A 13680-nucleotide genomic window follows, 5' to 3' on the forward strand; every position below is an offset into this window, starting at 1 on the left:
TGCCAGTGTGATCCCCCCTCTTTCCTGCTGCCATCAAATCCCCCCTTTTTCCCTCCTCCTCCTTCTCATACCTGTTCACTCGGCACAAAATGGATGCTGCAAAGCCATTTAATTGGCCTTCACTTCAGAATCCAAGTGCATTTGAAATTTCTATTTAATAATATATCTTCCCCTACACAGCTGCTCTTGACTATGTTTGGGAAGAATGTCCTTTGTGGATGTTTTGTAGCCAGTGGATATCAGACTTGGTACGCAAAATGCTGTGGATGCATTTTATCTTTTTTTTTTTTTTTTTTTTTTTTTTTTTTTTTAGTTTGGGGTAAATGTTTTAAGAACAGCATCAGGCATACTAGTCATTTTGGTCATTTTCAAACAGCTGGCCCATGTTTTAGCCACATCATCATTTCCATTTTTTTTCATTCATGTCTTTTCCTCTGCCTCTCCTGTGGCTGAGCCAAAGATAACTGAGTAGCACTGTTTCACTGTAATCACTCCAAGTCTCTTTCTCTGGAGAGCAGCACAGCGGGCAGCACGGTTCTACCCCTCTAGGAGCTTTCAGCCCTCTTTTACAGTATTATGACATGTTCATGAGGAATCAGACAAAGCCAGTTTACTTCCATATGATTTTAAGAACATACATTTGATATTGCGTGTAGCTCTATCTGATTTGTTTATGACTGTGTCACTTAACAAGTCATCCATGTAAACTTTACAGCAAGAAACTCAAATCTTGTCAAGTGTCATTCTAAAACATTTCTTAAATCTCATGTAAAATTGAAAGCCTAAAGCAATTTAGCATACTGATTAGGTTCAAATTAATACAGGCTGGATATACCACTGAGATTAAAAGGATAACTAGTTTAAATGATGGTTGAGTTGGTGCATTGCATCCTATCATCTGGCTCCGAGTCTATTTTGTAATTAAGGCTGTAAGGTGTGCACATCAAATAAATAAATAATTTCGCCAGAATTATGTGATAATAAATTAATACATTACAAGAAGTGAATAAAAGAGCAGCTAATTGCATGAGATGAGTCTTTTTCATTAGCCTTTTGAGAGGAAATTTCATTATATGCATCACAAGCCATACTGCCAGATGAAATCCAGTTTTGCAAATATGCAAATAAGGATCAAATATTATGTTAGGAGCTCCATAAAAGACACCACATTTGAATAGACATCTAATTTTGACACAGGTAGTTTTTCTTTAACAACAGAGTCACACAGAAGTCTGAGAGAAACACTGAGCCTTTAAAGAGACAGTTCTCATAACGGAGGATGCAATGCAGCTCTGTGCCACTCTTTGTGTGTATAAATATAAATATATATGCATTTATAATTTTTTTGACATACTTACAATACATCTTACAGTATTGATATTCACCTTTGTTTTCTGCCTCTAGAATCTAATGTTTTGAGCACAAATAAACTTGTTTAAATGCATTTCCAATAATTGTGCTGCAAAGTTGGTTGATTATTTTGTACATAATTACAGTGGAAAACAACCTGCCTATTAAGGCTTTAATGGCAGTAATACAGAAAGCAATTACCATTACTTTGCTGCTCACACTGAAAATAAAGATTTCTCTAAATTAAAAGGATCCTCCGACTACTGCTAAGGCTAATTGTGTGGGGTCTTGTACAGACATCTGGTTGTACATCATTTGTTAGAGCTAAATGCTGATCAGTTAGGAAGGCATACAAGCTGTGTCCTAAGTGTGTGTTTTTGGGACTGCTCTGCTGCCAGGGAGTCTGATAGCTGTTGAATTATTTATCTATCAGGCTGCTGGACGGTAGTCACGGCGACCTAGGCCCCGTAGTGGTTGTCTGGCGACATCTCCCTCCAACAGTAGCCATTAGCAGACAGGGGTAGGGGTGCTAATGAGCAGGGTGCAGTGTGCATGCGACCAGAGTTTTGTAACCCTCCAACCCTTCATAACGTACAGATCCTCTACACTGAATAGAGACACGGAAAAGATTTAGAAAGATCTGAGTGCAGAACTTTTTAATTAGGGGGGGGGGGGGGGGGGACGAGGTTAGAAAAATAAAAAGATTGAAAAAGAAAGATGGAAACAACCACCCGTTTTCCTATTAAGGAGAAATGTCAAGCGCGGTGGTGAAGCAATAGTCTGTGTGCATCCCTTTGTTGTCCTCCCTGACATTGAAGGCTAATTTTTCATGGTTATTTGAACTGGAAAATGAAAGAGAGGTTTGCGATTATTTCCTATAAATGACAACACAATCGCATTACGCTTCAGTACAAACACAGAGAGGATATTGCCTTTTCATATTTCATGTGAAAGTAATGGATGGGCTATGCAAAGAGGAACAGAAAGAAAGACAAATGGTAAAAGAAAGCTCACTGTATTTGATTTGTATTAGAAACTGAATGGATAGAGGTAGGGAGAGCTTTTTTTCAATAAGTGGTACCACTCTCATGGTTGTTTTAAAGTGCCTGTGCTGTGTAATCATTGGATTTCTTTAACAATTAGCTTTGAGCAACCAGCTGGGGTGGTTGTTAGAGGAAAAGTTGCTCAGTGTATCTGCAACAGTCTGTGTGAGAAAACTCCACATCCATACTATGCTGCACTTACGCACCATCTTCTTGTATATCTGAGCAACTGTATGATGTAATAAATAAAAATAACTAGTAAATAACTTAAAAACAGCCACTATCCACCACCTCTCTGTTCAACTACTCTTACACATCTGAACTTAGCAGGTTGTTAAACTTTCAAGAGCAAACACACATCAATATTACCCTATATTTTATATTTTAAATAAAATTGATTAGCAAAATTGGTATTCATAACCTTGTCAGATTCTGTTTTATCTCAGCGTACGCTTTCATAAACAAACAGCCGGTCAGGCTCAGGGCTGCGAATAGAGACAGGGAGGCAGGATGACCATCAAGGAGGATGGCAAACCGCTCTGATGGGGCACGCTGAGAAATGTGTTTGTGTACTTTACGTTTATAAAGATTGAAGGACCGGCAGGAAAGCCTCTGCCGGCAGGACTCATGCAAATAGGACCCATGTGGGAGCTGTGAGCCGGACTCCTAACACGCGCCGAGGTAGGCGCTACATACATCCAACCATGGCAACATTGATTTTCTGAGCTAATACCTCCACAGAACAGTCCACAGGCAGATGGATGCACTACAAAGATATGCAAATGGTGCATTCGATAAATCGACAGGCAGAGATCTTTTTCAGACAGTCCACTGTACCGGTCTGCAGTGCCTAAAAGGAGAGATAAACAGATAAGTACCTGTTAATGGTCACACACATGCACGAGTGTGTACATTCACACAAACATACATGCACCTGTCTGTTAGTTAGAAGAACTCAGATCGATAATAGAGTTTCATGTTAAGTCCACCGGTTTCAGAAAAGTACATCAAATGAACGCCGGGCCTATCGAGCAATACCTTTTATAATGAAAGTGCTATTTTTAATGTGGCATACTGTGTTTTTAATTTTCAAGCTTTTCTTCAAGAAGGCTTTTTGCAGTATATCTAATGTATAATAACAAAACAAACTGTGGGTATAGTCATATTCAGTGCGCTTATTAGTCAGATATGAAACAAAAGCTGCTGGGTGTATGTCATATATAATAGATGTGGGCTGTCTTGTTAAGCCCAGCAGGCTGTATGTGGCTGTGTCTCTGTGGAGAAAGGCTCTGAAGCTCACTGTACCTGGTAATTAAAGAGAGTTTGTGGCAAAAGCCAAACATCAGGAGAGATGAGCTATGAACAAAAGAGCTATGACAGTTTCAGGTTATGTGATTTTTGTGTCCCTTTTTTGCCAAATGAAAAATCAATACATTTTCCGGGTTATACATATTCAGAGTGTCCACCATGCTTCCGCCCTGATGGAGAGAGGGGCGGGGGACTGTGGGCTAGAGAGGGGGGAGTCGCCTGTTCGCCTGTCATAACTGTACCATCGCATTTTCCAACCCACTGGTGAATATTTCGGAGCTGATGTGATTGCCCTTCATGACAGTGGTGATGCTTTTTTTTTTTTTTTTTTTTTCACACACCCCTTCAGCCACCCCCACACTCCGTCATCCCACCCCATTTCTGTTGGGTCCCTTTGAATAGCTGCAAATAGGTGAAGGCATTGTAGTGTGAGCTGGAGGAGAAAGAAGAAGATGCTTTAATAAAAGGAGGTTGATTTAAGAGGAGGCAGCAGTGGAAGATGATAAGCATAAATGCATGGCGGGGGGTGGTAGAGAGCAGAGTGATTCTTTGTGCAGGACAATGTCCCTCAGGCAGAGTAGATGGAAGAGTACTGGCCAGTGATGTTTTTGCCCCCTATACAGGCTTTTAGCCCACCATCCTAGCTGGGAAAAGTACAGCCTGCATCTTCCATTGTGGACTTAATATGTGTTAGAGAGCGGCCATCATCCCGGACAAGTCACAGTGTTTTGTGTGTGTGTGTGTGTGTGTGTGTGTGTGCGTGTGTGTGTATGTGTGTGTCAGTTGGGGCAGAAGAGTGAGCAGTCCCTGAATGCTCACTCCCTGTGCAGCCACATTAACCTAGATCTTCCTCCCTTTCATCACACAAGTAAAACACAAAGATGAGAAGTAGAGCGGCAATTGCCTTTTTCTCTTTATTTGTAATGTATCTAAACATGCCATTACCACAAAAAGTATTTCTAATTAGTAGAATTTCCCAGGAGATAACGCTTTAGGGAAATATTTAATAAGAAGAGCTCAATAACAGTTCCTAATTTGCTAAGTATTAAGACTAGGAAAAAGTCAAATTAGTTGCTTATAACATGTATGTCTGATTTTTTTTTTTTTTTTTTTTTTTTTTTTTCTTTCTTTGCAAAAGGATGCCAATGTCATACAAGACAGAGATGACTCTTGCATGTGACTTTTTCTCTGGCCTGAAGGTGCTGAGGCTTCCTTAAAATGACCAGCGAGTTTGAAAGGCAAAGAGGATCAAATTAAGTGTTTTGTGGAAGACCTATGAGGTTGGACTGATGAGCAGGCACCGCTGGGAGAGACCAGAAGTAGTGGAGGAGGGGTTGCTGTGATATTGTTCTAAGGCAGTGTGAGCTATCACTGCTGTTTGTGATTAACTCGCCGTTTAAAGTTTTTTTAGTTATTAGCTGCCCTAACCCCGTACCCCTCCTCCATCTGCTGCACCTCCGCCTCTTCTGCCACCCCCCCGCCTTCTCCTCCTGCCCTTAGCCCCATGGAGACACAAAGTATTCATTCACATTTAGATCCCGAGGTCACAGCAGGGCCAGCAGGGAGAGGCCAGCGTGTCCCCCCATACACAGGTCAGGAATCTAACATGTAACTCCGATCAGCAGCGCTGAGGTAGTTTACTGTGGTTTTTTTTTTTTCCTTTCAAAATGTGAAAGTGTGTGGGAGGGGGAGTGAGAGAATAGCATAAGTGAGAAAAGAAGAGTACAGGGACAGATACACTTTCATTTTGTGTGCATGTGTGCAGTGCCATTTTGTTCAGGAAATGTGTTTTCTGACATTAATTCTGATGTGTAATGTTTTTCTTTGTGTTTTTAACTGGACTTGCATCCATTTAATTTTAAAAGCTGAGGTCCATAAAACTAAATTGAATTGTAAGTCATAATGATAATCATCAGATATATAATGAATGTTGTAGAAGTCATTTTGAATGCAATTTTGCACAGCATAACACGTGTACACATTTTAACACTGCTATATGCTTTGCAGTGCAGTGGCCCATATAGTTACTGATAATGCTGTGTTGTAGTTTATTGGCTGTTCATAAGCAAAAGTCACTCTTGTCTGGGGCTCAGTTGAGGGCATGTTTTGCTCTGTTGTGGTTTTATGAGAGGTAGCTTGTGAGGACATAAGGGGGAAAGCTTGTGAATGTGTGTGTCAGGACTGGGGGGGTTATGAGCAGGGGGAGTGTTTCCTTGTGTGTTGTGTTTTAAAGGGGGGGTCTTGCGTATGGGGCACAGAGGTGCTGATATGAAGAGCGGACAATGCTTGAAAGCCCTCAGCATGGGTCCTGTGTCTCATTGTCCCATGGTACCCTCCTGTCACTTTCATTTTGCACCCTCTAGTCCAGAGTCAGGCCAACTTTGATATAAGGAAGGGGTGCAAGGGATGATGGGGGGGGGCAAGAGGGGGATTTTTAAAAGAAGAAGTAGGGGAGAAAGATAGAGTCTGTGAAGTGTGAAATAAGATTGCTTTTTATCCGACAGTGCAGCGTTAAAGAAAAGGAAGCTGTCCGGCCCTGGATAAAGCAGGAGAAGCACACCTCTGATTTACAGTGCAGTCCTGTGACACCTGGTTAAAATGATAACAACAGCCTCAATAATCATAATGAGAGTAATGAGAGCTTAGACACACAGTTCCACACAGGAGCCCAGAGAGAGGGAGAGCTCAGCCCTCGCTCCCAGTACTCGAGAGCCGGGGAGAGGGAGACGCTCAGCTCAGCCCCCGCGCTGGTTCTTCAGGACTTTGGAAAGGCAACAGAGAAAGACAAGGCTGAAATATTCTATATACGACATAAAAAAAAGCAGACTGTCATTACTGTTTGAGGAACACTGGAGCCATTCTCAGGTAGGACCGGATTTCAGTTTTTTAAGAAAGGCAGTTATCATCTTAGAACTGTATTCTGCTGAGGCCGAGGATGGAGGAGGAGCCTGACCTAGTGAAAGATATCTAGAGTGACTATTATTACTTGCTGCTGCTCTTCTCTACAGTCTGGGAAGGAATACTGGAAAGTGCAGTGGTTACCATCAATTATTTATTAGGCCGTTTGTGCTTGTCAGTCTGATTAGCATTAGTGTAATCACTGCTCTTCAGGGGAAAGGAAGGCTGGTCTCTCTCATCTGAAGGTAATCTTGCCGTTTTCAGTGTCTCATCTTCACTGGACGCCTCTTGCATAGCATCTGCTTTTGTCATCTCCACATATTTCTTCCCTTTCCCCTTCCCCGCGTGTTTCTGTCTGTTGCTGCTCAGCCCCTTCCCCCCGCACCTCATTAATGTGTGTGAGCAAGTTGCTCTCTCCCAGCTTGTATAGAGTGACACCTATGGGCCCGATTAAGCTTCTGCACTCATTGGTGAGCAAACACAAGAGGGGAGGACTGCTGAGCGGCGAGATCTTGGGAGTGTGTGTGCGCCCACATCTGTGGGTGGACTTGTGTGTATGTCTGTGATATAGTGGAACAGGGAGCCCATGGACTGTCCCCACTGAGTGACTGGCAGACCAAAGCTGATATTTATATGCTCAGAACAGATGAGTGTAATCTGTGTGTCGGCAATGGGCTTATTCAGCTTGCATGATTAGATTAATGGAACTGTTTCATATCATTGTATTAGGATGGTTAATGAAGACAATTAATTAGAAGACAACCTTCAGGCTATTGTCCTTTACATCTCGGAGATTTGGGTTAGAAATGGCCTGCTGCCATAGCTTTGAGTGCTTCTCCTCATCTATTTTCAGAGTTAAATCTATGGCTACAGTTTTAGTGTCTCTTCCATTTGCATCCTACTCTTAGGCCACTCATGACCTTTCATTAATTATGGTCGGCCTGGCTTTAATCATTCTGTAATACTGTTGGAGATGAGATGAGGAATAGGCAAAGCTATTTGCCACTTAAAGATGTAACGCTGCTCCTTGAATTAAATGTCTGAATCCCTGCATGCATAAATTATGGATGGTGTTCTGTGATGTGTGTGCCGAAAGTGTCATATGTTGATTTAATGTCTAAATAAAAAAATAATAATAAAAAGTGTTGAAAACATGAGGGAGGAAAGAGTCTATGCAGATATGAACATGTAGATTATTGGGGGTGGGTACAGGGAAGCTGAATAGCATTCGAATGTTAGCTGCCTATCACAGTAATATTTAAGCACAAAAGGTGTCGTGTGTTAAGCACAAAGTGTGTGTTAATGTGTAGGTGGGGAATTACTCGCACATCGACTGTCACATGCGAAGAAATGACACCTTGCCCCGTTTTTAAAGGTGAAAAAATTTACCCAAGGATTATTTTGTAATCTGAGCACCTGTGCAGCTGTATAGTATCCTAATTCTCACAGAGTTGTGGAGATTTACACAAGCGGGAGTTAGATGGGATTCTGGGACTCGGCTGCAGATCTTTGGTGTTCTGGTAACGTTTAAGATCTGCCACCCCAGCACCGGATGGTCTGAACTGGATGAAATTCACGGGTTGCCTTGGAAACATACTAGAAACACAGTTAAAAATAAAAGAATGAAATTTATTCATGCGAGTATGATCCAGGGAACACTTTTCCCTAGAAGCCAGTCACCCGTTGGTTTTAGTTAAACATGGGATCATTAGATCACAGAAACAACTCTCAGCAATAATATGAAACAACAGAATTCACAGACCACTCACTCTGCTCAGATAGCTGTTTCCTGTTGCATTTCTATCTGCAAGAAGGATATGAAAGCCATTGCTCATGTCTTCCCAGTAGTGCAAAAATGTTTTGTTCTGATTGTGAACATTTTAAGCAAAATATCATTACACTTATGTGAATGTAAGGTCATGTAGTGTACTCAAGCAAGGTTTGCTTTTTCGCTTTTTGTTGTTTTTGCTGATTATGTGTTTATAAAATTTCAATAAAAACTTAAGTGAAAAAAAAAATCATTATACTAAAACCATGTGGGTGTGTTTATAATAAAATTCTTATTAAGATGATAAACACCTCTTCAATGCTTCAGTGTGTGTTCAATCACATTTTAACAAAGATATTTTTATTTCAGAATAGGAAATATTTTTATTAAATATACTTGTGAAGCTGCAGCCATGTATTTTCACATACACAACAAAGACTGGAATAAAAAAATAAAATAAAACTTTTTTTTTTTTTAATTAAACAAATTACTAATTTTCTTGCTGTTTTTGTTCATAAACATTGCTTATTTACATACAGCATCTCTATTTACCCTTTCAGGAGGTGAATAGAATTTGAATATTTTGTGAGTTAGAATTATCACCAGGAAAGACTCGGTGAAAATAGTCATGTAGTTCAGAAATATAAGCAACACAAATAGTGTTCAAAGTGCATCTGTGATAATGACACATACAGGAGTTGGAGAACACGATTTCAACTCTGTATACAGTGAATGCAATATTTCATAACTGACGGGATAAACAGTGAGTGTTGGGGATAATGTAACATCATAAAAGTGGTTTTGGCTGTGGGTAGTCATGTGGTGAGCTAAGATTGGATGTGTGATGACTGCAGGGCTGAATACTTGAACAGGATATTTCAGTAGCTGTTGTAGCATTGTCAATATATCAATAGCTCATAGAGTAGAGACCTGAGCATGAAAGCATTTTCAAAAGAGCATTTAAGTACATTTGCTGAGAATTAGCTGACTTGTGTAATAACTGATAGGGCCTATTGACTGCGGCCTAGTTTACTGTTGTCAAATCAATGCTATTGCATGCAAGTCCCACTACTTTTAAACAAACTTAACAGGCAAAGGGGATGTTCAGGGGGCACTGGAGGGAAATAAACAAGATTGATGCCCTTTTTATTATCTGTTTTTGCTATCTTTTCCTCTGTGTGTTACTTACAAGTGGTGTTATCGAATATCCATTGTTTGGACTTCGATGCTCCTAAATGGCCTGATATATCGAGCTGAGGCTTTTAAGGTGGTTACAAGGGATTTCTGCCTTTGACTTGGCATAAAAATAAAATGAATTGTGGCTCTGAAAGTTTTAAATATTTATGTTTTTCTGCTATAGTAGGATAGAGGAAGTGAAATGAGGCTTGTATTGGTAAGTAATCTAGCAGATTGCAGCAGGGGACAGTAATGTATGTGCGTATTTGTATTCATGTGTGTGACAAAAAGAGTGGGAGCTTGTCTAGTAAAAGGTCTTTCTCTTGAGGGATACTACTCACAATTATTTTTCCATCTGCCTATCTTAGACCACATGATTTTTTTTTCTTAGTGGAGGAGGAAAACCTTAATGTAAATGTAATCGCACACTACTCATAATAATAATAATAATAATAATAATAATAATAATAATAATAATAATAATAATGATAAGTGTAAAAAATTTTGTTTTCTTGTCAATTTACACATCAGAATTGATGATCAGACACCACAGGACAGTAAGCAGAAAGCAGATTCTAACCTCTTTGTCTGCTAGCCTTGCAACTGTGTGTCAGCAAATGTAATTGTTGCAAGCTCCTATAGAAAAAAAACGCTACCGTCCCTTTAAGTGCTTCCACCAATTCTGATGGCGTGGTGATTTACATATCCCATCCTCCCTCCCCCTTCAGGAGAGCTGAGCGAGGATGTGGAGGCTGCTAGTGAGACCACCACAGACCAGGAGGACCAAACCAAAGACAGAGAAAGTGGGGGGGAGAAGGAGCTCACCAAAGGGACAGGTAAGGCCAATATTTATACCACACACAGTTAGGGAATACTGTACACGGGAAACATGTGGCCCTGCACTAGACTTGTGTTCAACCACAGGCCATTTGTCAAACTAAATTACACATATTTTGCCAAAAATATTGAGACCCTTTTAAGCAGCAGCAGTATCTTTCCTCCAGAACTCCCAAAATACAGAACTAGTTGCTGGGTTTTTTTTTTTTGTTTTGTTTTGTTTTTTTTTTGCTTTTGCAGATTTCCATACATTACAGCCCAACACATTGGGCAAACTGTTAATTTAGATATGAATAGATATGTTCACGTGACATGTGACCCATGTCTTTGTTTTTACTCAAAAGCTGATGTTGTGAGAGGGGCCTGTGTGCCATGTGTGCACTCACATGTGAACCGTGACTTCTGAACTTTGTTGCACAGTGACAACACAACTGCGCTTAATGATATCACATACCCTGTTTTGGGTGGTTTTAATCGACTTATTCTTCTGACAAGTAAAGGTGGGGACTCCAGTGAAGGGGTTGGGCTAAAGGGGAGGGGAGGGGCTTAGGCCTGAACAATCTCTGCTCAAGGGCTGACTCCTGGAAAATGGGTTCTACTAGTAGCCACGATAGCATTTCCAAAGATCAAATTCTAATATTTAAGTCATTGTCAACTTATGTCTGTCTGGCATTGTTGTTTTTACATTGTTTTGAAATAGAAGATGTTGGCATTGATGGTGGTTGTGTCCTGGCATGTCGCAGTTGTTTGTGGAACTAGATCATAACTTACCAACGAAGGTTCCTGCAGCAGTGGTTGCAGTAAAAACAGTAAAGATGCTGAACATTTATACTCTTCTAATTGTGCTTTAAGAAACAATTGGACACAACTTCTAAAAGAGGTTAATACTTAGTGTTTTCCTGTGTGCAGTACAGTGTATGTCCATTAGTGGAGACTGTAACTATACAAATGATTTTGTTTTCAGATTGTTCTTAGAGTCCATAAATGTCATTGTAAATTAAATGTGCTTCTATTTCTCTTTTTATTCCCACTTTATTTGGTATTCTACTGTTAGGAAAACAACACAGGCGGTTAAGAAATCTCTCTTCCAATAGAAGAGATTTCTGATAATGATGACACTGAACAGTAACAGGCCTGGATGGATGCTTCTCACTTGTCTAACTTCTTGTGTTACTGCAGGATGTTTTGATTTACACTAGTCAGGTTAAAAGCTGGAAAACAATTCAGACCTTTTGCATACCTAAGTTTTTTATAAAGTGCAGCAAAAAAAACTTCATCACAGTGTTTGAAGCCCTGCCTTTGTAAAATGTCTTTGATATTCGAACTTCTATTTTAAATGAGGCTGAGTTGTTTGTGCTCTTTGAAAGGGCGACACTCTTCTTTGATGGAAGAAATAATGATATGCATGCCTGACTGAATATGGCTAAAAGTATGTTTTAGCACATCAAAATAAAGCACTTTAAAAAGCATTAAAATGAGCTGGCCGATTAATAATTCACTCATACCTGTGGTGCACAGGAAGACGACTCCTCGCATTAGGATTCCTCCTTTTTGAAAGGCATGCAATTTGATACAAGCATATTCAGTTCCTTTCCTCCCCTCTGTCAGTCGCTAATCACCAAATAAGTGTGTTTCTGTGTTTTCACAAAGGAAATATGTGCTTGCATATGAAAAATTTACAGCTTCCCAGCAGCTTATTAGAAACGCTTAGTTAAAAATAGCATGTGCATTAGGGAACCAGGTCTGAGGTTCTGTTTGATGTCAGTGAAAAGGTGGGTGGGTAGGTTGGGGTGGTGGGTTCAAGGCTGTGTAGTCAGCGAAAGGTAGACAGCTGTAGTTTAATGGAAGGTCCCTTTTTGAGCTCGAAACTTTTTGACGATTGATGAACACAATGCCCATTCAAAGAGAGAGCAGAAACCTATATTGTTCAAAAAAGTGAGAAAAAACCATGCAGTGCATTTGGTAAACAGTGGAGCACTTGTTTGGGCTGATGATTGTCTGAAGATGTTTGTACAGTAAGCACAGATGTGTGCATGTTAGTAAGTGGTGTATGAGCATCAACCTGTTATTTATCTGAAAGGTGCTCAGTCTCCCACTGTCTGAGGCTGAGCTGTTTCTAAAGTCCATCATTAGAACTACTGAAGTATTTTTCTCATCGTTGTCATGTTGCTGTTGGAACAGAGCACAACATTGTTCCTTTACAAATGACAGTCACTGTCAGACAGACAGCATTAGCGAACACAGAAAAAAGGCTCCTTCCTTTTTAAAGCCACTGTCAATCTTGTTTTCTCTTTCTTGTTCCACAGCTCCTCAGTATTCATTAAAATCATTTAGAGGTACATCAGAAGTCTTTGTAAAATGCATATGTATTCGGCATGTCATCTCTTGAAAGATGCCTTCATTATTCTGTTGTTTTTTTTATTTATCTCAAAGATAATACATATATCCACATGTACATGCCACGGTTTTAGACACATGTAAATGTCACAAACCTCCAGACATAGACATTATGTGGTGTAACTTATTGTCATTATAGGATCTTTTATGTTGTATAACAGAAAAGAGCCTACATGTGAAGTATATATCCTGAGAGGAGAAAATATAAATTTAATCATATAAGCTGAGAACCATTTCTCATGATTAGTAATTCAAAGGGTCATTTTTAATGCAAGGTATGAAATATGTATAAATGGCGAGCTATGAGCCTCTCTCCCCACACCTTCCTCACCTAGCTGAGACAGCACTAGCAGAAGAGAAGAGCTGCATAGGAGCGGGCCCCTTACCTTCATTAAAGCAGGTGGTGTATTTATGCAGCAGCTGAGAATATGGGGATGCAGCACAGTGAAAGGCAGGAGGGTGGTAAGTGCGGGGGAGAGAGGAAGGTGAAGAACGCAAGAGGAGGGGGAAGGGGGTGAATTTTTAATATGCCCACAGACTTGGCCACAATGTGATTTGTCATATTTAACATAGAGTAAATGTATAGGAGATGTTGTGTCGGAGGTTTGAGGCAAGTACAGGGATAAGGAGGAGGGGTTGATTCTGTTGCTGGTTTGGAGGTAGTCCTCTGAGACTGATGGTGATTTATATGTCTTTCTTTACATGCAATTAAATATAATATCAGCTCAGTTTAGGACCTGTAAAACCAACAAGACATATGAATATCAGACGAAAAAATTACATCAAGGCAAATATGTAAAATACAGAGATGTGTACTGTGTCACTGATATCACAGTTCATTCAGTCTTTATTATTTGTGCATATTTTCCCAGATGACTCCAGATCCACATGTAGGCCTATAAT

At 40.1% G+C, this 13680-nt stretch overlaps 1 protein-coding gene across 2 annotated transcripts in view; it reads left to right on the forward strand.

Annotated features, from left to right (window-relative positions):
- Positions 1-13680, forward strand: part of zfhx3b (zinc finger homeobox 3b) — a 288910-nt gene that overhangs the window by 251777 nt on the left and 23453 nt on the right. For both annotated transcript variants that reach the window (XM_030127560.1, XM_030127569.1), the window contains one exon: positions 10272-10379. In XM_030127560.1, the coding sequence (XP_029983420.1) occupies positions 10272-10379 (108 nt within the window). The remainder of the gene's footprint in view (positions 1-10271; positions 10380-13680) is intronic.

Source organism: Sphaeramia orbicularis, chromosome 3 (assembly GCF_902148855.1).
Source record: "Sphaeramia orbicularis chromosome 3, fSphaOr1.1, whole genome shotgun sequence".
Classification (NCBI taxonomy): Eukaryota; Metazoa; Chordata; class Actinopteri; order Kurtiformes; family Apogonidae; genus Sphaeramia; species Sphaeramia orbicularis.